This window comes from Pogoniulus pusillus, chromosome 9, assembly GCF_015220805.1.
Source record: "Pogoniulus pusillus isolate bPogPus1 chromosome 9, bPogPus1.pri, whole genome shotgun sequence".
Classification (NCBI taxonomy): domain Eukaryota; kingdom Metazoa; phylum Chordata; class Aves; order Piciformes; family Lybiidae; genus Pogoniulus; species Pogoniulus pusillus.
The window spans coordinates 20,675,219-20,699,173 of record NC_087272.1 but is presented as its reverse complement, the minus strand read 5'-3'; the positions used below and the strand labels follow the sequence as shown (position 1 = coordinate 20,699,173).

Below are 23,955 nucleotides of genomic sequence, written 5' to 3'. Positions count from 1 at the left end.
CAGTCACTTCATTAAAAATGTCAACTAGGTTTTTCTTCTTTGTAGTGATGATCCCAGAATGGGACACAGGACCCCAGCTGTTGCCTCATCAGTACTAAGAAGAGAGAAAGGATTCCATATCTCTTTCTTGCTCTTCTTGAAGATAGCAGTGACAGATCATTTGTTCATTCATTTTTGAAATGCATGCATATTAATATTTTTTTAAAATGCTGAATCTACTTGTAGTTGGTTAGTCAGTGTACTTAAAAATAATGCTTTATGAATCTTTCTTAGATACTAGTGACTGTGCCTCAATGTTTAGAAATTTTGATGCTGTCTCCTCGTTGCCAAGAATGGGCCAAACGGATACAATATGTCATATTTGATGAGGTAAGCATCTCTTAATAGTAATAAATTTAACATACATATATACACTCCAAACTTCTGGGAAAATGTCAGTGATTTGATTTTTCAGTACATACAGTACTGTTAATAAAAACCTCTCAACTTTCAGAAATATTATTTCAGTCTTACATGTTTTTTCCTGTTTACTGCTAGTGTTTATCTGCTCCAGTAAAAGAAATTAAAACTCTGTTACTTCCTAAGAGGACATACAGGTCAGTCAAAGATACCAGGAACTTTCTTTATTTGTCTCAAGCCAGTCAACTGAGAAACTAAAATCTACTACTGTAGTCTCAGTGGCACAGAGTATTCTGCACTGGGATGATACACATTTCCCATCATACAATATTTGTTAGTCTTTCCAGGGAAAAAGTAGATTATTAATCTTGCTAATTTTAAAATTTCTCCTGTATTTTTTCTTGCATACAAAATTTAATTATGTAAGTTGGTATCTGGGGTACAATCAGTGAATCTAGTATTGAAAGTTACACTAACTTACTATTCAGTGAAGCTTGGAAAGAGGTTTGCTGGACATTTGATTTGTATCTCATGCTCCAACATAAGATTTATTCAGTACTGATTTTGACAGTCTTTTGATTCTTGCAAAGCACAAACCAACTCCTGTTACAGGTGCACTTTGATAAAGGCCATTTCTTTTATTTTAATATTTTTCTCTAAAACATAGGTCCATTGTCTTGGTGGTGAAATAGGAGCAGAGGTTTGGGAACATCTTTTGGTAACAATTCGATGCCCATTTTTGGCACTCTCTGCTACTATCAGTAACCCAGAACACCTAACAGAGTATGTATGCAATTTTTTTTTTGCCCATAAGGACATATTTAAATTGATTGCAAGTTGTTTGCATGGAGAGATCAATTGCTTTTAGGAGACAACTGATTTGGTGTTATACTGTTATATATATTGTGCTAATGTAATTCCCCCAGCTGACAGAAAACAATGTTGTACCTCTTAACTCAGTATTGAGAACAAGCACTACTATTCCTTCAGACCGTATGATTGAGCTGTGCAGAGGAATTTAGGAGGTTTTTACAGGGGTTGATCTTTAATCCCAGGTACCCAATGACAGAACAAGAGTCTCAGACTGAACCAGGGTAGTTTTAGGCTGCACATGAGGAAGAAATTCTTCACGAAAGAGTGATTGCCCATTGGAATGGGCTGCTCAGAGAGGTGGTGGAGTCTCCATCCTTGGAGGTGTTTAAAAGGAGACTGGATGAGGCACTTAGTGCCATGGTTTAGTTAATGAGAAGGGTTAGGTGATAGGTCAGACTCAATGCTCCTAGAGGTCACAGAATCACAGAATTAGTCAGTGTTGGAAGGGACCACAAGGATCATCTAGTTCCAACTCCCCTGTAATCATTATAATATCTTTTTAATGGAACAGTCCATGAAAAGACTGGAAAAATCTAAAGAGCTCATGTTATCAGTCACACAGATGGGCTCAGAATATTATGCAGATAAATTGCATGCTGCCTGCTCAGGCCAACAGATTTCCCATTAAGGACACATAATCTGATAATGATTTAGGATGCACTTGTGAACAGAGGAGAGCATAAGTTCTGGCCGAAGTTGTTCCCACTGAGTTGGAATAGTACCAGTGGATGATAATTTATCACCCAGAGCCCATAGAATTGAACTACAACTAGCTACTTGGATACACTACCTCAACCTACCGTGCCAGAAATGGGCTGCTGTATGCTGCACTATACTCTGAGGATGCTTTGTGTTGGCTGTTTTCCACAGTGAGACTTGTTGATTCTGTGATTCTGTAATATATGTTACTTGACAAAGCCTAGTAAGCACACTTGTCCATCATTAATCAGAATACACACCTGCACTGTTTGTATATGTAATGGTGCTGTTTCACTTTTTTATTTGCACCCTGACATAATCTGGAGAAGATAGTGAGAAAGGGACTGGAAATTCTATAAGAGAAGTTGAGCAAATTGTAGTCATTAATGTATAACAGCTGTAGCAATTCTCATAAAATATTTTTAGAAGTCTTATTTGTATTTTATTCTTGTACTGTAGTTGGTTACAGTCTGTGAAAAGGTATTGGCAACGTGCTGAGAGTGCAATGGAAGAAAGCTGTCCAGACTCTGACAAGAACTTCCCAAGAAAGTATAAAGTGAAACGTAAAGTACGAGAACAGAAGAAATCCTATCGTGTTAGGCTAGGTGTGTATCAGAGTATTTTGTGTTGAAGAAATGGATTTTAGGATTAGTTCTGCAAGTTTTAATCACTGTGTGTGATTAGAAATGTATTTTGTGTTTTTTTAATAAAAACAAGTCTTGCTTTTTAAAAGAACCAAGTGCATCATGACAGCATTTTTATCTCTTTACAGTTTTGTATGGAGAGAGATACAATGATTTGGAAAAGTATGTGTGTTCTCTGAAGGGCAGTGATTTTGTCATTGAACATTGCCATCCGTATGCTGTGTTAACAGTCAATCATGTAAGCATAATACTGGTGTCACATTGCTTAGCAACTGTTACATTTAAGCAACATGGATTCCATCAAAGTGATTACTTTTCTTTTGTTGAAATTCCTTGCAGATTGAGAATTATGGTATTCCTTCAGATCTTTCCCTGTCTCCACGAGAGAGCATCCAGCTTTATGACATCATGGTAAAAGTCTGGCAAGAGTGGCCAAGGGCACAGGTGTGTATACACAGTTGTGGGTGAAAGATATCAAAATAAACAGAAAACAAAGTACTGCAATGCTTTATATCAATGTTGTTATCCAGGAACTAGATCCTGAAGAGTTTGTCTCTTTCAAGAACAAAGTAGTAATAAAAAAGTCAGATGTGAGGAAATACGAAAAAGAACTGAAGGAGGAACTATGCAAATGGATTGTGCTTGGCCAAAGGCAGAAGGTAACAATTGTTACAGGACACTTTTTAAAGTCTGTATGCAATTTTAATACATAATGATTATATATTCAAGCTATATAATAATTATATGTAAATATGTATAATGGAAGTTGCTCCTCCCATAGATATGTCTGAAAGCAGTGCGTGATTCGGGGCATTTCCATAAGCATTTTCTAGGTGGAATTTTCACAAACTTCTCTAGGAATCATACTTCCTATACTGCTGTGACATTTTAATTCCTGATTCTAAGTGCCTCCCACAATTAATGGGAATATTGTACCACTGTGCTGATATTTTAGTGGAAGTCTCCTTTGCTTCTCATTGATATAGATAGAAATTAAAGCAATGAGAAGAAAATCAAGTCTTTATTGGAAAGCCACCTATTCCTATATCATAAAAAGTAATATGAGGTGGTGGTGAATGGAGAACAAGGAAAACATAAGGAATATGTGGGAGGAAAAAAAATATCTCTTGAAAACTCCACTTAAACATGAAAATATAACTAGTATATTAGTAATACATTATCTGCACCGTGATAGTAACCATGAATGCTACAACAGTTTGCATTTTGAACTCTTACCAAAGTCAGTTGATAACTTGCAGACCTTTTAGCCTGTGAACGGTGTGTGACTGTTGCAGTTCTGAATGATTTTAACAAGTTCAGCTGTTATAAGGTGGCACAGGAAAACGGAGTATTCATATTTCTTAGTCTTCAGCCTGAACTTTCTGGCTTTATAATCTTGACAATAATGCTAATTTGATCAGGTAAATAAGCTACTGGAGCACCTTAAACCAAAATCTGTGGATTGCTCAGAAGGGAAGAAGTGGAATCATTTTATACACTTTGTTGATAAATTACGTGAGATGGATAAATTGCCTGCCATATTTTTTATGTAAGTATTTAGCTTTCATGTATTATGTGTGTTGCCTATGTTCAGAAAAATTAGTATTGAGGGTAAACATGGTTATGGTTTGGCAAATGCTGTTTACGTAGTACTTGCTGCCTGGGTTTTAAAAAGAGTGAAGTTCTGCAAGCTTTGTCAACCCATGCATCTTTGTGACTCTAAAGGTTTAGCTGAGGTAAAACTGTGTGGAAAGGGTAGCTGAGAAGACTACAAGAAACTGAATCATATTATAATGGTGGTGGAAGCCTCATCCCTGAAGGTCTTCAGGGCCAGGCTGGGTGGGGTTCTGAGCAACCTGATCTAGTGTGAGGTGTCCTTGGCAGGGGGGTTGGAACTAGATGGTCCTTGAGGTCCCTTCCAACCCTGACAATTCTATGATTCTTGGAGGTTTATGACTCTGACAAGGGACTGTAAGTAGAGTATGAGTATCCTAGATGATTGATAAAAAATACCATAGTGAGAGAAAAACACATCCCAGATTAGTGAATGTTGAGACAGAACCCTAGTAGTATCAAGCTGGGGGATGAGGCACACAAATCTGTTATCCATAGTGTAACAGCACCTGGTAGACCTCCTCAGTGTCTTTGTAGTCAGACAAGAGACAAGATTAAAAAAAAGTAATTACGAATCTCTAGTTAAATGTCCCAGTCTTTAGAAATCATGATGAAAATGAAGGGTGTGAGTAGTCCTCACAAGTAGTAGACAGCGGCATGGAGTACTAGATTGATATTCATGCTTCATTGGTACTGGTAAGCTTATTCTTCCTAAGACATTATTGATCAGTGAGCTGCAAAACAGTCATCCTGCAGCATGTTAGGTTAGCATGGAACTATTGGAGACTTTTAAGATAGCAAGTGTTAGAGCTGTAGAAGCCAAATTGCTATTACAGCATTAGTAGCAGGAAAAGAAGAGTACTCAGAGTTTGATTTTCTTTTCTTAGGGCCACTGTGGGAAAGAATAGATTGGCATCAGTTGAATATTCCTTATGGCCAAATAAACTCAGTGGTAGAGAGAAATGACATCATAGAGTCCGAGCTTCAAAGGCGGGGGAAAAGGGTAAATGGCAAATGAGCGTTACTGAGCTCTGTCATCCATGAAGATGTGGAAAGCTTCAGTTCAGAAGTTACCTTAATAGTTGTACTAGATCTTTCTGGATAAAGGGGTGAAGTTCTTCAGTTTTGCTCCTGTTGTTGGTGACTGCCAGATTGGAATGATTTAGGAATATTCTAATGTACTAGGATACAACCTCACCCTGTGTGGTGCCAACAGTTTTTATGGTGTTAGTTAACAAGCTCTGCCTACTGCAACAGAAAAAAACCCTCACTTTTTGAAAGAAGAGTTGGAGAAGTCTCCATCCCAGTTAAACTCCAAACAGCCCAGTAGTGAAAAAGCTATGAGGTAGAACAGCTGTATAGAAGACTAAGAAAGGATTTCATTCTCACCTGGGTAGTTGAGGAGAATTACAAAGAGTAAGCAACAGTTTGCTTTTTCTATGTGTTTGAATGTCCAGATCAGGGAAAGATAGAATTGCGCATGCTTGCTATAGATAATTTATTGGCATAATAATTTTACATTTTACTGCTCAGCTTTGGTATAATAGCAGTTTAAAAGTGAATGTGAACTGTGATATAGAGGTAGAGTGGGGATGTGCTTCTCATTATTAGGTTCTAACTATTGACAGACAATAAAGCTCAATAAATGTTGTAATGGCATTGCATATAGAGAAAAATAGTATTAAATAAAATTCACCTAACATATATATTGTATATTATTTACTTAAAGATTTGATGTGCATTTGGTGGAGTATTCAGCCAAGAATATATTCCTCAATTTGCTGGAAAAACAAAGAAGAGAACAAGACCCTAATACTGAGAGGGAAAAAGAACGTTTGGAGGATGAACTCAGAAAAGTCAACAAGGCGTTAACAAAATTCTGTCCTCAGTAAGTATTAGAACTATGTGTTATTAAAAACTTGTATATTATGACAGAGTGTGTTTTGGTGTGGGAATGCAATGTATGTAAAAGACTGGGTTGTTTTCGCCTAGATTATGCTAATGTGTAGGTGTGTGGTCTATGCTCTAGACCACATTGTCAGAATGAACAATAGAGGGCTCTGGTGGGACTTGCATTGAATTGTGTGGAGATCCATGCGTTGAGCCTCGCTAACAGTTTTGTGACAGCTTATTCCTTGGGAATGTACCTTTCAGCAGCACATTCATCCAACTTGCAGAATATAGTCCCTGTTCCTCTGTGCTCTTAACAGCTTGCATGGTAGGAGCATCTGTATGACAGGTATCAATTAGCAGTACCAAGTGTATAGTCAGGGAGCAGAAAGACACCAGTGTTGCTGACAGTGTGTAAGGCAGGTCTCTGAGGTATGGGCTCACCTGACTGGTGGGGTGTTCTTTGAATATTTTAAGGTATTTCCTTGGACTATGCTGTACTTCTTTCATCATAACCTTGAATGATCTGTGATCATAGTGTATGGAATTTTATGAGGCATTTGGTAGTGAAATGTGGCTATAGTTATGATTATCAGTAATATGAAGCATTGTGGGTTTGTTCTCCTAATCATCACAACTGAAAGTGGAATAGTTTAAAAGTGGAAATAGTATAAAAGGAATGGACTTAGTTGTGTTTAATAATAGTAGCAGTAAGTTAGAACTTGAAAATCCAGAATTTAGACTCATTTAGACATGAAAATAGCTTGAAAATCTGCCTTTTAAGTAGTTTTCCCTCCATTCTCTTCTTCAAATCCTGTCCTAAATCCTTACAGTCATTAGTGGCAGTAAATCCATCACATTTCTCCTTTACTTTTAATTCGTCTACTGTGCAATGTTGTTAGCTTACTAATTTGCTAAACAAAGTACTTACAGTTGCTTCTTTCATGATAATGTACCACTATAATTCTGCCTCTCTTCTTCACTCAGAATTTCTCGCTGGTTTGCATACAAGCCCTGATAAAATGATGCAGTTTGCATTGTCAGCAAAATTACATTAACAGATCTGTATGTTTGAGCCTGCAGTTCGAAAGGGAATGTCTGTCTAAGTACACAATGAATATTTTGAAATGGATAAATGTGTGGTAATTACAGAAATAATATTTTAATTGTATATTTTATATAGGAACGTAAAAAAGTTAAACTCCAATCAAATGGAAAACTTGGAACTTCTTGTAACTACAAAAGGAGAGTTAAAATACAAACTTGACAGGCTTACTGCTATCCCTTCTGCATATACTTACGCTGATCCTAAAGCAGTGGATAAAGATGTAAGTAGTTCACTGATTATTATAGCATGATTTTGATTTTGTGTGTCTAACATGCATGCATTTCTGCATGGGCAATTTTCTGCCAACAAAAATGATATTGACTTGCTCTTGTAATATCAGTCCTGAAACATATGCTACCATTAATTCTTTTTCATCAGCTATCAGCAGTACAGTTCTGTCGCTTGATTCAGATTTTTTCTGAGTCATTAGCATAGACTATATGGCACCTTTTGTGTACTTAGCAAAATGTTTTTATGCCCTTCATATCTTGTAAAAATATGAACTAATGAATTATTACAGGCTTTAAAAATTTTAGTCCCAGTTCAATGCTATTTCTGAGTTTGGAAAAGGAAGCTTTTAACTCTGTTATGAGATGATGGTACTGGGCAGAGGTAACAAACAAAAGCAGAAGAATATCAGCTTCATATAGCTGCTTGGGAATTTATTCTGTGTTAGTGGCACCCATGACATGGTCATAAGGCCTTACTTTGAGTAGGAAAGTCATGAACATGCAAGCTTGCCATGTCTGCCTGGTTGCATTTAGCTGTGTGGTGTGACAGTTGATGCTATTGTAATGGCATTTGTTGCAAAGGTGATAAAACCTGGTAGTGTATAGAAATGGATTTGTCATCATAATGAAGGTATTAATGGTACATACTCAATTGTATACTTCTGGCTTCGTGTTGACTAAAGATCATAAATGGTTATATTTCTCAGTAGTGCTTGGAACTTCATTTTAAAAACTTTTCTTTTGTTAACAGTACCTGGTTGTGGTTAATATTTCATATTATTCTTTATTTGTAGACTTTTAAGAAGATTTTCTATCGAGCTAGGTTTGAGAGAAAATGTCATCTGCAGCAAAGAATGGCACTGAGAGGCATTGGGTTTCACCATGGATCTATGTCTGCCAAGGAAAGACAAGTTGTGGAGATGCTTTTCAGGCTGGGATATATCAAGGTTGGTCAACTAGGATCAGTTATTCTAAGACTTTATATTAAAATATAGTGTACATTTTACCAGTCACAAATATATATTGCGTTGACTCATGCTCATTTAGAAGATGTTGACATGAAGGTTTCTGAACTAATAATGTACACTGGATGAACTGATCCCTATAAACTCTGTTTCTGACTAAGAGATTCTATCCTTCAGATTAGTCTATCATAGGATGATAGAATTATTTAAGTTGGAAAAGATCTCTGAGGTCTTTTAAACATGAGGAGGAATTTTTTTCACTGTGAGGGTGACAGAACACTGGAACAGGCTGCCTAGGGGGGCTGTAGAGTCTCCTTCTCTGGAGATATTCAAAACCCGTCTGGACACATTCCTGTGTGATCCGGCGTAGGTGATCCTGCTCTGGCAGGGAGGTTGGACTAGATGATCTTTTGAGGTCCCTTCCAGCCCCTGACATTCTGTGGTTCTGTGATCACTGAGTCCAACCACAACCTAATGAGTCCACTGCTAAACCATGTCTCAAGTGCCACATCTTCGTGTGTTGTAAATATTTCCAGGGATGACGATTCAATCACTTTCTTTAGCAGCTTGTTCCAGTGCTTAACAGTCCTTCCAGTGAAGAAATTGTTCCTAAAACTCCCCTGGCACAGATAGAGGCCATTTTGTCTCATCTACCTGTTGCTTGAGAAGAGACTGACACCCATCTCACTACAACTTTTTTTTGTGTAGAGAGTGATAATCTCTACCCTCAACCTTCTTTTCTTCAGGCTAAACAATCCCAGGTCTCTCAGTTTCTCCTCATGCTCTAGACTCTTCAACAGATTTGTCACTCTTCTCTGGTCATGCTCCAGCAGCTCATAGTGTGAGGCCCAAAACTGAACTCAGTATTCCGTGGTGTGGCCTCATCAGTGCCAAATACAGGGGAGTAATCACTTCTCTTCTCCTGCCAGCCACACTATTCCTGATACAGGCCAGAATACTGTTGGCCTTCTTGGCCACCTGAGCACACTGCTGGCTCATAGTCAACCGATGCTGACCAGTATCCCCAGGTCTTTGTCTGCTGGGCAGCTTTCCAACCATTCTTTCCCAAACCTGTAGCATTGCACAGGGTTGTAACCCAAGTAGTACTTCTTAATGTGCAAATGTAATGGCTATGTGAAATACACCAGAGAGTGAAATTTCTGTGTGTAGCTAAGGTTTGGCTATTTGAAAAATTACAACAAAATTCCTGTTATTGTTTAAGTTGCACTTTCCAGTGTTTTTTCTAAAAATGGATGTTGGCTTTACTAATAGATACACTCATGTTTGTTATTGTATAGGTGGTTACAGCTACTTCAACACTTGCTCTAGGGATCAACATGCCATGTAAATCTGTTGTCTTTGCTGAGGATTCGGTCTTTTTAGATGCCCTGAATTACAGACAGGTATGGAAATAGAATGCCTAATTGTTGCTGTAAGAACAGTACACATGTAGCTGTCATCACACACAACTTTAGAAAATACGTTTTTTCTTTTACATATGCTGCTAGGTATGTTCTGAGTTTTAGCTGTTCATTTTGTTGAAAATAGTGGTTTTAGCTAAGGTGATTTTACTAACGTTTCAGAACTGCCAGCCCACGAATAATGCATACAATCAAGAGATCTGTTTCAGTTATGAAAATATTATAACCACTTGGTGAATTAAAGGCATAGATTCAGCATGCTGCTTTGGGAGCCAGAAAGACAAAAGCTCTTGTTTGTTCTAGCCAGAGTTTTACAAATGTGTGAAAAGGACATACAGTGGGGGTGTATGGAACAAAAGAGAGTTTACTCACTGAATTAACAGCACATTTGAATTCCTTCCATCATGGAAATGGCAGTCCTCACAATGCAGTACAGCATTGTGTGGTTGCAAATGCAATAAAGCAGAGTGCTTCTAGTCATGGCACAGCTTACTGGATGGACTCTGAGACTCTTCATTATGATTATCCTCAGTCTCTTCATTCGATTCTGTTTCCTGCTCTTGTGCTACATTTCAAGCCTGTATTGTCGTGTAGTACTGCCAGCTTGCATGTGGTGCAGGAGGTCATATAGACCAGATATAGCTGATGACATCACCTGGCAGGCAGCTCTCTGTCAGTCTAAGTGGTTCTGTGCAGTAACTGAACCTACATGCAACCTTCCACTTCACATAAATACTATGACCCCAGCTTTGTCACACCATCTGGCAAGTCCCCACAATGGACCTGATCAAGAACAGGTGACCCTAGCAAGGGAATAAATCCTTTAGAAGATTCTCTCTACTCATTATTCATATTCTCTCCTCTTTAATCGTACCGTGAATATCTCTGCCTCAAGTCCACCCAGAAATAATTGATAGCTAAATGTAACTTGAAAACAGAGCTGGCATATAGGTGTAAATTAAGTTAAAGCTTACTTTGAAGGAATATAAATATTTAAAAGATATCTGAGTGAACCTTCTATCAAATTTGGAAGTTCATGTTTTAAGGTGTAAACAAACTTACCAAATTTGAAAAGCAGCTATATTTGAGGTGCAGCATATTTTGGCCACATTGTTTTAACAATTTGTCATAAATGCTTTATTAGGACTGCAAAGATGGTACCAGTATATACAACTTAGGTGTTTGATTTTAAAATAGTTGTTCTTTTAATAATGTAATTATTAAGTATTATATTCTTAGATGTCAGGACGTGCTGGAAGACGAGGACAAGATTTGATTGGTAACGTGTTCTTCTACGACATTCCATTTCCCAAAGTGGAAAGACTTATCAAATCCAACATACCTCAGCTGAAAGGCCAATTTCCTCTGACTGTTTCCTTAATATTGAGACTCATGCTGTTTGCTGCAAGGGCTGATGACAAAGCAGATGCAAGAGCAAAGGTTTAGTATTTGTTTCTTAAAAGCAATCAAGTTAAATTATAATGTCTCCTTAAAATGAGCAGAAAGATATGAACTTCAAAAGTAAGCAGTCTGCCTCCAAATGAAATCACATACTTGGCTGTACTGCTTCTAGTACCTGTGCCATCTTCTCCACAGTATTGTCCTGTGCTTTTTCAGACATTTATTCCTTGCATAAAGTATTGTCCTCAGAATGGATGCTGGTATCAGGAAGGTATTTTTTGTGGCTCTTTCTAGGCAATGTTTGCATCAACCTGGAAAATCAGAATGTCTTCCAATATTTAAAAAATCATCTGTATTTGAGAAAAAGGTGAACGCATACAGGGAAGAGAGGTGCTGTGGAATGGTGTCTCAGTGGAAACAATGAGAAAATTCTATGTATCACTCATTGAAATCCACATGCTAACTCTTTGGAATCTAAAAATTCTTATTCTTGCCATTTCATGCAGTGATCAAAGTGAAAAACCTATGGCCATGGTTACAGATTGGTCAGATCTCATCTTGTAATTAATAAGGAACTCTTTCATCCAGCTGATGTGAATTTTAACATCCTCTTAGGCATATAGACATTTATTTTCAAAAACTCACTGAATGAGTCTTCTTAAGATAGCAAAGTAAATTGGTAATCTTTTGTTCAAGTGAAAGGAATAAATGCAAAACTTCCTGAGTTTAGTTTAATGATATATAATTCTTATGTTTTCGATCACTATACGAATTTTATGTAATTAACTTTTAAAAACCTTGACACAGGCACTAATTTAGAAAATGAATACACATTTGACAAAGGATAAACTCTTTCACAAGTGTTTCCACGAGTTAGGTATTCAGTCTATGTAAAAATACAATGTAACCCTCACTCAGCACTTTTACTCTGAAAGCCGGTTGATAAAACAAAGCATAAAATCTGGATGTTACATTTCATTGCTTGTTACAGTATGAGAAATCCCTTGAATTCCTAATTTCTACTTTTTTTTTTCTTTCTGATTGACCAGGCATTGTCTGTGTTGAAGCACTCACTGATGTCATTCAAGAAAGAAAGATACGCTGAAATATTAAAAATTTATTTCGTGTTTTCCTTGCAATTTCTTATCAAGGAGGTAGGTTTTAGTTAATTCTCATGAAGGGTAGTGCTTATATCTACAGATTCTCATGTGCTTGTGCTGGTATACTTTCATTTAAAGAATTATGTATTTTATATTCCATAGCAACGGGCTGTAAAATTGTTATAAATGTTGTGGAATAAATTCAGTAGGAAAAGTCATATAGCATATGGTCTACATGATTGCAAATTGAATAGGAAAGTAAAATTTGAGCATTTATATTGTATATGAAGATTCAAGCATGTAAACTGATGGGGTTTTAAAAAATATTGAGGATGAGTTCATTTCCAAAATGCTGGGAGAAATTATATTCCTATCAAATAGGAAATAGGTCTTAGAGATGACTGAAAATTAGTCGTCACCTCTCCACAGTAATAGTTTCAATTTGATTTTGAAAAGTTTTAGGAATGACTCTATTTCAATTTACAGCTCAGGACTACAGGAAGTAAGAGGCACCACTAATGTGATTATATTAACAAGTCATCTGTGCTCAGGTTTCCAAGTCCTCCTGCTGATAGGAGCCCTAATGAAAATGTGTGATGGTTTGGGTGTTCCCTGCCCCCCCAGACTTTGGAAATCACCCAGACTAGACTCAGTTGTCTCTGGAAATTGAATGAAGCTTATTATTTACAGCTTAGCAGAATATACAAGCAGGTGTTTACAGTATATACAGTTATATACAGAAATATACAAGGTAAAAGGTAATACAGAAACATGACACCCTTCCCAGAAACGTGAGCACCCAGGAGGGGCTCCCAACTGCTCCTTGACCTTCCCCCTACCCCTCTCAACCTTACCCCAGTCCCAAGGAAGAATGGATTTTTGGCCAGGGGTTTAGGAAGCAAAGTGGATTAATCAGAAAAACAGCAGAGAAATGGAGGGTGAGGTTAGAGAGAGAGATACAGTTCAGAGCTCCCCAGCAGCAGAAGCTGAGTGCCATATCTATGTTTTGATTCTTCTTCTTGTATCTCTCAGTAAGCCTATGAGTGAAGTAGACATCACCACTGTTTTCCTTTCACAGCCTGTAATCTATCTCTTCTCACCAAAACATTCTAGCCAGCTTCAAACTAGCACAAAACATCAGTCTCCTCCTCTGGGTGCCCTTTCTGTCTGAGACTAGGAGCCTGATATGACCAAGAGATTAGTAACATTTCTGAAAGTTACAGTTAGCACAGGTACTGGACAAAACCTGGCCCACATATCTAATATCCTGTCTCTAAAAATCTTCCCAGGGTAGTGTATATAAAGGAAAGGGCAACCATATATATACACAATGATGATTCTTTGGATACTCCCTCCTTTCTTACATGGTGTGATACAGCAATCACTGACACTGGAGGTGTCCTGGATTTTACAGCCTTTAATGGAGTTTTGGTACATGAGCTTGTTCTGTTGCTATTTGAAACTGTGTAAACTTCTATCACCCAAACATCATGCAGCAACCTATTTGACAGATCATTGTTCGCTGTGCTTTTATCCCATCAAAAATTTGGACTAACAGTTTGTTTAAAGTTGCGTCAAATCTTACTTTGGTGACTGTATGCACTTTTCATTTGCAACATGATCCATACTGGCACTAATACTGTGAAGTCAAGATTCATGCTTTGCATGGGGAAATGAAGGCCTCCTATGGAAAGACTCAAGAAGTTGGTAACTTGTTTTTCAGTAAAGCCTTTCACTGGAAATGGAATGATCTCGATACGTACCTATGCATTAAGTTGAAGGACTATTCTGAATGCCACCTTTTATGATTTTTTAAATATCTCTGTTCATTTTTCACAATGAAGGTTTTGGTTTGTTTTTTTCTTTGTAATTATATAGGGTTACTTGGATCAAGAAGGTAACCCCATAGGATTTGCTGGACTTGTGACACACTTGTTCTATCATGAACCTGCAAATTTTGTTTTAGTGAGCTTTCTTGCAAAAGGTTTATTCCACAAATTATGCCAGCCAGTTAAAGGTAAATAACACTCCATTCAGGCTCTCTAAGTGAAACTGGTTCTTGAATTTTCTGAGTGCCTTCTTTCTGCTACATTTGCTTGCACAGCCTTCATTATCATATTCTTGGCCTGTGCCTCTACACACCCTGCATGTGCTATCATTTCTATCTGAGAAAGCCAGTGCGCACATATGGCAATGATGTTATCATGAGCTTAAATTTACTATTTGTGAAACAATCTGATGAGATAAAAAAAGAATGCTATACATAGAAAAATTAGTAACTCTGACTTCAGAGCAATGTTTGAATTGGGTAGCAAATAAAATAATGTCTCTGAGTATCAGCAATAACGATTTAGGCACTACTAATTCTCATTGCATGAGTCAAATCCATTCTGTGCCCTGGGATATGCTGCAATATGTGAACATATAAGAATACACTATTACTTTGTATATATTACCATATCTTGTTTAATTACATGGAGTATTTTTGTATGTAATGAGCTGATCTTTATCCAATATAGTTTTGCATAACCTCTGTCATGATAATGTTAGATGGAAAGGCAACTCCTGAACAGAAGCTATTTAAGTGGAAAAAAGAAGTTTCTTATTTAACCCAAGCACTTTCTGTTTTGGTATAGGTACAACTGTTTTTTCAGAAGATGTTCTGGAAAAGCTGGTACTTATCTTAGCAAACCTATTTGGGAGGAAGTATCTTCCAGCCTGCATCATGAAATACAAACACAAGTTTTGCCAGTCAAAGGTAGAGAAAGCATTGTTCTTTGCTGTAACTGACGTTATGTATCACTTCAATGAACTTGTTTTCTGTTCTCAGTTAAAATAGCATCATTATGGATGTATATACAGTATTCAGATGGGTCTGCAGGTAGCTGCCTACTCAGCCACTTCTCTGTCTCAATACAATGAGGTAGAAAACAAGATGGAAAAGCTCATGGGTCAAGGGAGATGGCTTACCATTTATGATCATAGGGAAAACCAGCCTCACCTTGGGGAAAATTAAATTCATTAGTTAGCAATTGTGCTAGTTTGAAGCAAGCTGGAATGTTTTGGTAACAGAACTAGATAACGGGCAGTGAAATGAAAAACAATTGTGTCTACTTCTCTCACAGTTACGCTGAGAACTCTGGGAAGAAGAAAGTCTTATTCTCCATTTTGTCTCTCACTCTTGCTTTTGCCTTAGACCTGGTCACATCTCATTAACCCTGCTCCTACTAACCCTGCTCCCTAACCTCTTGGCTGCACCTCTTTTCTTCCTGAGAACTGGGGTAAGGTTGAGAGGGGCCGGGGGGAGGTGTTGGGGTGGTTTGAGAGCCCCTCCTGGGGACTCAGGTTTCTGGGAGGGGAGTTGTGCTTTTGTATTGTTTATCCTTTGTATATTTCTGTATATAATTGTATATAACTGTATATATTGTAAATAGCCGCTTGTAAATTCTGCTAGCTGTAAATAAATTGCTTCATCTATATTCCCAGGGTCCGTCTGAGTTAGCTGGGGCAAATTCAAAAGTGTGGGGGGGCGGGGTAACCCCCAAACCATCACATTTTTTATTGGCGCCCAACGTGGGGCTAGATATTTCAGTGAGTGGAAATTAGCTCTGGGAATTAAGATGAAGCTAATCAAGCAGCTATTGTACTTGGTGGGGATTGCTGTGTGGCCTGTTTTCTGGTTTTTTGTGTACAATTGGATCAAAGATCAAATTGGTTATTTCTTGCTTCATGTAGTTTTTAAGAAGGCTAAAGTTAAGCTTTCAAACATGTTCTGGAGCTGGGGTGATTTTATTCTTGGTTATGCTGGTTTTAATATCTCTGAGAATATTACCAAGGACATTACAGGAGCTCTGGTCAATAATGTGACAATCAATGGAAATTCTGCTTTAAATATGGCTCTAATGAGAGTTATTCAGCCTAAGACAGGAATTCCAACTGTTTGTATAGGTACATGCTCGTGTAAAACTGTTTTTCTTCTCACAGTTTTTAATATTTGCCTCATGATTTTAATATTCATATTAATTTTGGCATTATTGGTGAAAAATTCAAAACCAGTTTCTGTAAGGACTAGGAAAAATTCTGTGTCTCAGAAGCAGTCTCTTTCACAGCAAAACAAGGGAACACAGTTATCGGCTTCCCCCTTGCCAGCCTCTCCACCCTCCTCTGTAGGTTCTGGGAACACAGCCAGCGTTCCCGCCACTAACGTAAACAATGATAAGGATAACCAAAACAAGCCGCAGAATGTCCCTAGCAAAAATGAAAACAAGTCAGGGTTGGCAGGCATCCCAGGAGGACAGGCAAATAATCCCACTAATGTTAATAATACTACTAGTGCTGGTAACGCTAGCCCAGTCAGTCCAAATCCTAATGACACCAGCTCAGCTAATTCGAACCCCCAGCCAGCAGACCAGAACCAAAATCCTCCTGTTAAAAGCAAGGCAGATCTGAACTCAAATGCTCCAGGTCAGACCCCTAAGGATTCAAACCCTCCAAGTCAGAATCCTAAAGATTCAAATCCTCCAGCAGACACATCCAAGTCTGTTGCTGCTCAGGCCCTTCTGGCACCTGCTAAGGCAAAAGCTAAGACAAAGAGTGGTTCACAGGAGGACGTAAGACAGGGGACCTCTGGTGATCAGCAGCAAGAGGAGGAAGAGGAGGCAGTTAGTCTGCGAGACCTTGTAGATGTGCTGAGACAACAATACTCAAGTGAGAGGAGTGCTGTGAGGTTAGCTGCCAGGAGAGAGGATGGTTCCAATGAGTTTAGGAATGCTATGAGGAAGATTGTGTTAGGCCCAGCACCACCAGAACAACAGGAAGAAGAGGAGGAAGATGACATCCAAGGCTCCAAGGATCCACTCAGAGAGGTCAGGGAAGTTAGGAAGGAATACACAAGGGAATCAGGTGAGCCAATCCTAAGCTGGCTAGTGAGATGCCGTGGCATTGGTGCTAATGCTCTGCAGGTAGGAGACAAGTCTGCCAAGCAGCTGGGACCACTCACTAAGGAGAGTGGAGTGGACAAACACCTAGCAAGTCCTCTTGGTAGGGTTAGCTTGTGGACACGCCTGCTGTTGGCTGTGGCTATGAGATATCCTTCCCGAGATGATTTGCCATGGGCTGCCAAGAAGTGGAACACTGTTGAGCAGGGAATTAAGCTTCTGAAGGAGTTTGCTGTGAAGGAAGTGCTTTATGGAGATCATGGCACTCATGAGCCTGACGATATTCCTTTGGGAACAGGTCTCATGAAGAAGCTTATTAAGCTTGCTCCTTCATCCTATGCTAACATCTTGGCCAGTAAATTTCTATCAAGGAGTGATAATGGAAGATCTTTCACTGTTGGTGAATTCACTGATCAGCTCAGGCAGATTGAGGACAGCTTCTCACATTCTGGTATAATCTGTGCCATAAAAACTATGACTTCTGAAATAAAGGGCATGAAAGATGGTTTTGAGAATACCATGAAAGAACTGAAGGAGGATCTCAAAAAATCTGGTAAAGGATACCGTTCCTGCATCATCTGAATGGGTGCATGTTTCTGCAGTCAGGAACAGACGCCCACCTCCTGCAAGGCAATTCCAGCCCAGGAGGAGACAAATTCCACCCAGACAGCAGCAATCACGTGCGTCACTGTGGATACTTCTGCGTGACACATACGGGGAGAACATGAACAAATGGGATGGTAAACCTACTTCAGCTCTTTCAAAGAGGGTCAAGGAACTGCAGAGTGGCAGAAACAGAGGCAGCAATGCCCGAAAAGTAGCTGTCACTTCTTCAGCTCCCGAGAGCAACTGCAATTGTTCCAACAGTTGCAGTTCCTCTCGCAACAACACCAATCACTGTGTACACCCTACATGCCATGTTCAGCATTAGGGGTGCCCTGCCTCCAGCCAGGAGGAGGAAAGGGATAGTGGAGAGAACCGAATCTATTGGAATGTATTCATTAGGTGGCCTGGCAGTTCAAGAGTTCGGAAATACAGGGCTTTAGTTGACACAGGTGCTCAGTGTACTTTATTGCCATCTAATTGCAAAGGGACAGAGTCCATTTCTATCTTTGGAATCACTGGTGGATCTCAAGAGTTAACTAAAATACAGGCTGAGATCAGTTTAACTGGTAAAGAGTGGAAGACACATACTATTGTAACTGGTCCTGATGCGCCTTGCATTCTGGGAATTGACTTTTTGAGACAAGGTTGTTTCAAAGATCCTAAGGGTCATAAATGGGCTTTTGGAATAGCATCTGTAGAGATTGAGGATGATAAATTGAAATTGTCTATTAGACCTGAACTTTCTGATGAATCTGCAGTTGTGGGACAGCATGACATAGAGGACCTGGAAGTGCCAATTGCAACTCAAACTGTTCATCATAGGCAGTACAGAACTAACCGTGACTCTTTGTTGCCCATTCATCAGCTGATTCGTCAATTGGAGAGTCAGGCTGTCATCGAGAAAGCTCATTCACCTTTCAACAGTCCCATCTGGCCTGTGCGCAAACCTACGGGCGACTGGAGACTGACAGTTGACTTTCGTGCCCTCAACGAGGTGACACCACCCATGAGTGCAGCTGTGCCGGACATGCTGGAACTCCAGTACGAGCTGGAATCGAAGGAGGCTAAATGGTATGCAACCATAGACATTGCTAATGCTTTCTTCTCTATTCCCATAGCAAAGGAGTGCAGGCCTCAGTTTGCATTCACCTGGAGAGGAATCCAGTACCAGTTCAATCGTTTGCCTCAGGGGTGGAAACACAGCTCAACCATCTGTCACTCAGTCATTCACAATGCACTGGAGAAAGGTAAAGCTCCAGAGCACATCCAGTACATCGACGACATCATTGTGTGGGGCCAAACTGCTGAGGAAGTCTTCGAGAAAGGTAACAAAATCATTGACATTCTGTTGCAAGCAGGTTTTGCCATTAAGAGAGACAAGGTCAAAGGACCTGCCAAAGAAATTCAGTTTCTGGGAGTGCGGTGGCAGGATGGTCGCCGTTACATTCCTCAGGATGTGATCAACAAAGTCTCTACCATGGCAGTTCCCACCAGTAAGAAGGACACACTTTCTTTTCTTGGTGTGGTGGGATTTTGGAGACTACACATTCCTGGTTTCAGTCAGATTGTCAAACCTCTGCATGATGTGACTCGTAAGAGAAACAATTTCGAGTGGGGACCTGAACAACAAGCAGCCTTTGATCAGATCAAACGAGAAGTAGTCCATGCAGTGGGCCTGGGACCTGTGAGATCTGGTCCGGACATTAAAAACATTCTGTACACGGCTGCCAGTGACAATGGTCCAACTTGGAGTCTTTGGCAGAGAGCTCCAAATGAGACACGTGGTCGTCCTCTTGGTTTCTGGGGACGTTGTTACAGAGGTTCAGAGACAAATTACACTGCAACTGAGAAAGAGATTCTAGCAGCCTATGAGGGAGTGAAAGCAGCTTCTGAAGTGATTGGAACTGAGTCACAATTGCTTTTAGCTCCTAGACTGCCAGTTCTAAACTGGATGTTCAAAGGCAAAGGTTCATCACCACATCATGCCACAGATGCAACCTGGTCTAAATGGATGGCTTTGATAACCCAACGAGCACGAATGGGTAATCTTGACCGACCTGGTCTGGTGGAGGTGATCACCAACTGGCCGGAAGGCACAGACTGTTCCAAACCTCCAGAGGAGAAAATAACTCGTGCTGAGGAAGCTCCTCCCTATGGTGATCTCTCTGATCAGGAAAAGAGCTATGCTTTGTTCACAGATGGTTCCTGTCGTCTTGTTGGGAACAAGCGAAGATGGAAGTCAGCGGTTTGGAGTCCAACCAGGAGAGTTACCGAAACGAAAGATGGCGAAGGAGAATCCAGTCAGTTCGCTGAGGTAAAAGCTGTTCAACTTGCTCTTGATGTGGCTGAACGTGAGAATTGGCCTATCCTTTACCTCTACACCGACTCGTGGATGGTAGCCAATGCTCTATGGGGTTGGCTAAAGGACTGGAAGAAGAATGGTTGGCAGAGGAAAGGAAAGCCTATTTGGTGTGCTGATCTATGGCAGGACATTGATGCACGGCTGGAGAGAACTCCAGTGAAGGTGCGGCACGTAGATGCACACATGCCTAAGAGCAGAGCTACTGAGGAACATAAACATAACCAGAAGGCAGACCAAGCTGCTAAGCTTGCTCAAGTTGATACCAACTCTGAACTTGACATTGACCTTGATTGGAAACACCGAGGTGAACTGTTCTTAGCTCGGTGGGCCCATGACTCATCTGGACATCAAGGCAGAGATGGAACATACCGATGGGCTCGCGATAGGTCAATTGACTTGTCCATGGATGCTATCACCCAAGTCATCTATGACTGTGACATCTGTGCTGCTATTAAGCAGGCTAAGCGAATCAAGCCCTTATGGTATGGTGATAGATGGTCAAAGTACAAGTATGGTGAAGCCTGGCAGATTGACTACATCACTTTACCTCGATCTCGTTCTGGCAAGCAGTATGTGCTGACGATGGTAGAAGCCAGCACTGGATGGTTGGAAACCTATCCAGTTCCACAGGCTACTGCACGTAACACTATTGTTGGTTTGGAGAGACAGATCTTGTGGAGACATGGAACTCCAGAGAGAATTGAGTCAGACAATGGTACTCATTTCAAGAACAATCTTGTGAAAAACTGGGCCAAAGAGCATGGTATTGAATGGATCTATCACATACCCTACTATGCACCAGCTTCAGGGAAGATTGAACGCTACAATGGTTTGCTGAAAACCACCCTAAAAGCCATGGGGGGTGGAACTCTGAAAAACTGGGACAAACATTTAGCACAAGCTACTTGGTTGGTAAATAGTAGAGGTTCAGTAAACAGAGCAGGACCTGCACAATCAGATTTGGTCCAAACAGTAGACGGTGATAAAGTTCCTGTTGTACGTGAGAAGAATCTGTTAGGGAAAACTGTTTGGGTATTTTCTCCTTCGGGCGAAGGGAAACCTGTCCGAGGGGTGGTTTCTGCGGAAGGTCCTGGTCATACATACTGGGTAATGCAGGAGAATGGTGAAATCCAGTGTATTCCACAGAGAAATTTAACCTTAGCTGAGAGAGTTTAAATTCAAGTTGTTAGGAGTTTTCTGTTCTAGGTAACATCGGCGCCCAACACTGAGAGAATCTACGATAGAATCTACAGTACGTGAGCACGAACCCAACATCACCTGGGAGTCCCTGTTCTGAGCTTTTGAACCACCTACATCTGATTGAAGTGTGAACTGAACTTGTATATATTGTTTTAGTGTAAATATTGGTTTAGATTAGATTAGATTAGATAATTCTCAGCGATACTCTGAGTGAAGTAGACAAGGGGTGGATTGTGCTAGTTTGAAGCAAGCTGGAATGTTTTGGTAACAGAACTAGATAACGGGCAGTGAAATGAAAAACAATTGTGTCTACTTCTCTCACAGTTACGCTGAGAACTCTGGGAAGAAGAAAGTCTTATTCTCCATTTTGTCTCTCACTCTTGCTTTTGCCTTAGACCTGGTCACATCTCATTAACCCTGCTCCTACTAACCCTGCTCCCTAACCTCTTGGCTGCACCTCTTTTCTTCCTGAGAACTGGGGTAAGGTTGAGAGGGGCCGGGGGGAGGTGTTGGGGTGGTTTGAGAGCCCCTCCTGGGGACTCAGGTTTCTGGGAGGGGAGTTGTGCTTTTGTATTGTTTATCCTTTGTATATTTCTGTATATAATTGTATATAACTGTATATATTGTAAATAGCCGCTTGTAAATTCTGCTAGCTGTAAATAAATTGCTTCATCTATATTCCCAGGGTCCGTCTGAGTTAGCTGGGGCAAATTCAAAAGTGTGGGGGGGCGGGGTAACCCCCAAACCATCACAGCAATTAAAACAGATTTTGGTAGTGATAAACAAAAAATACAAATTTCAACACCACCTTCTCCCTCCCCCTTTTTTTTTTTCAGGCTCAACTTTAGTCTGATTCCTGATTCCTTTACCCACAATCCCAAGCAGTGCATTGCTAATGAGAAATGAGTTGTGGTCCATTCTTAACAGCTCATTCTGCCACTCCTTCCTCACCTCTCACCCCTAGCCTAGTGTGTATCTTTCTGTGGGATGCAGCCGTTCAGGAAAAAACTTGCTCCAATGTGGGCTCTCTGTGAGTTCTTTCAGGAAATAATCAGCTTCTCTAGTGTGGCATCCTTCACAGGCTCTAGTGTGGTTTGTTCTACAGACTCAGAAGAATTGCCACTTCATACACTTCATCTCCTGGAGCACCTCTTTCCCCTCCTTCTCTGATCTTGGTGTTTGCACTCTTGCTTTTCACTCTGCTGTATGACATTTTTGCCCTCTCTTAACTAAGTTTTCACAGAGGACAGAGCTGAGCTCAACACCTATGATGAGGTCATTTGAACTGACTGTATCTGTCACATGGCAGCCCTTGGCCTCTTTTTGCAGCACCTAGCCCTGAACTGCCCCCCACCCTGCCAGCACTTTGCCACTTGCATGCTAATACAAGTAGTTAGAATAAAGTACTTAGCCGATTAAAACAAAGAAGCCTTGATTTAACCACAGAAGTAGCAGTTGAGTGTCAGGTTAAATAAAAAGTACCAGATTGTTGAAGTCTGTGCCAGTGCTGACAAATGATTACACAGTTACTGCAAAATTGATACTGCAAAATCTAGAGTTGTAAATGACACAGCATTTCTTTTGCTGTGCAACTCAAGCATCACTTCCCCAAATGGCAATTTACTTTCTTCTCCTCACCCTGCTAGAATTTTGTTTCTATCTAAGGAGCTCTAGCTTTTTGTGACACATGCTAACAACTTGGGACACCAGCAAGCTCTGTGGTAAATGACTCTGTAGGCTTAGAGCGTTTTCCAAAAATGAAGCATTTGTTACGTGCTCTTCTATGCAAAGTTTTAAAATTGTGGAGGACTCAGCTGTGTCTGGAACAGGAGAAGCACCTTCTGGATGAAAATGGCCAATTTCCAGTGAGCATTCCAAGAGGAAAACTGTTACTTAGTTCTGAAAAGTGGCTAGTCACATAGGACAAATTGTGGGACTGGTGTGGTTAATAGTAGCAAAGCATGAGTCCATCATGTGGGTAGGGAACCTATTGAACACCAAGATACGCGAAACATGATCTAGAAAACAAGAGCTAGCCCTTCAGAGGGCCCTCTTTTTAGCTAATTGAAACATCTTTCAGAAAGTTGTTTGCCAAGTATTTTGAGTAAAAATCCTTGAGTCTTATACACACTGTGTATCTTTAATGCTTTTTCTGCTTGAAATTCTCATCCATTTTTGAGATGCATTAATTCTAGATGGTCAGGCAGTCTGACAAGTTGGGTGAAATCTGGAGCTATGGTCTTTCCCTCTTTCTGCTAATGCAGTGTGTGTGTTCTAACATGCTATGTCTGCAACAATGTAGAAAGACTATTTTGGACAAATGACCTGAATTAAGCAATAAATGGTTTGTTATTTCAGGTTTTTCTAGAAGAACTGCCAGAAGACTTTGCAGATGCTGTAAAGGAGTACAACCACAAAGTAGAAGAGAATTTTGCTCATTTTCTTCTGACAACTGCCAAGCTGGCAGATATGGAACAAGAATATAGACTTCCACTGTCGAAGACAG

The 23,955-nt window shown here is 40.0% G+C and overlaps 1 protein-coding gene across 1 annotated transcript in view; it reads left to right on the top strand.

Annotated features, from left to right (window-relative positions):
- DDX60 (DExD/H-box helicase 60) overlaps positions 1-23,955 on the top strand; it is a 58,018-nt gene that overhangs the window by 29,615 nt on the left and 4,448 nt on the right. Inside the window, exons 20-35 of the mRNA XM_064148799.1 lie at positions 274-369; positions 1,067-1,182; positions 2,431-2,576; positions 2,744-2,853; positions 2,955-3,059; positions 3,146-3,274; positions 4,037-4,164; positions 5,959-6,117; positions 7,303-7,447; positions 8,252-8,404; positions 9,721-9,825; positions 11,083-11,283; positions 12,294-12,398; positions 14,223-14,361; positions 14,981-15,102; positions 23,808-23,955. Of these exons, the coding sequence (XP_064004869.1) occupies positions 274-369; positions 1,067-1,182; positions 2,431-2,576; positions 2,744-2,853; positions 2,955-3,059; positions 3,146-3,274; positions 4,037-4,164; positions 5,959-6,117; positions 7,303-7,447; positions 8,252-8,404; positions 9,721-9,825; positions 11,083-11,283; positions 12,294-12,398; positions 14,223-14,361; positions 14,981-15,102; positions 23,808-23,955 (2,107 nt within the window). The remainder of the gene's footprint in view (positions 1-273; positions 370-1,066; positions 1,183-2,430; positions 2,577-2,743; positions 2,854-2,954; positions 3,060-3,145; positions 3,275-4,036; positions 4,165-5,958; positions 6,118-7,302; positions 7,448-8,251; positions 8,405-9,720; positions 9,826-11,082; positions 11,284-12,293; positions 12,399-14,222; positions 14,362-14,980; positions 15,103-23,807) is intronic.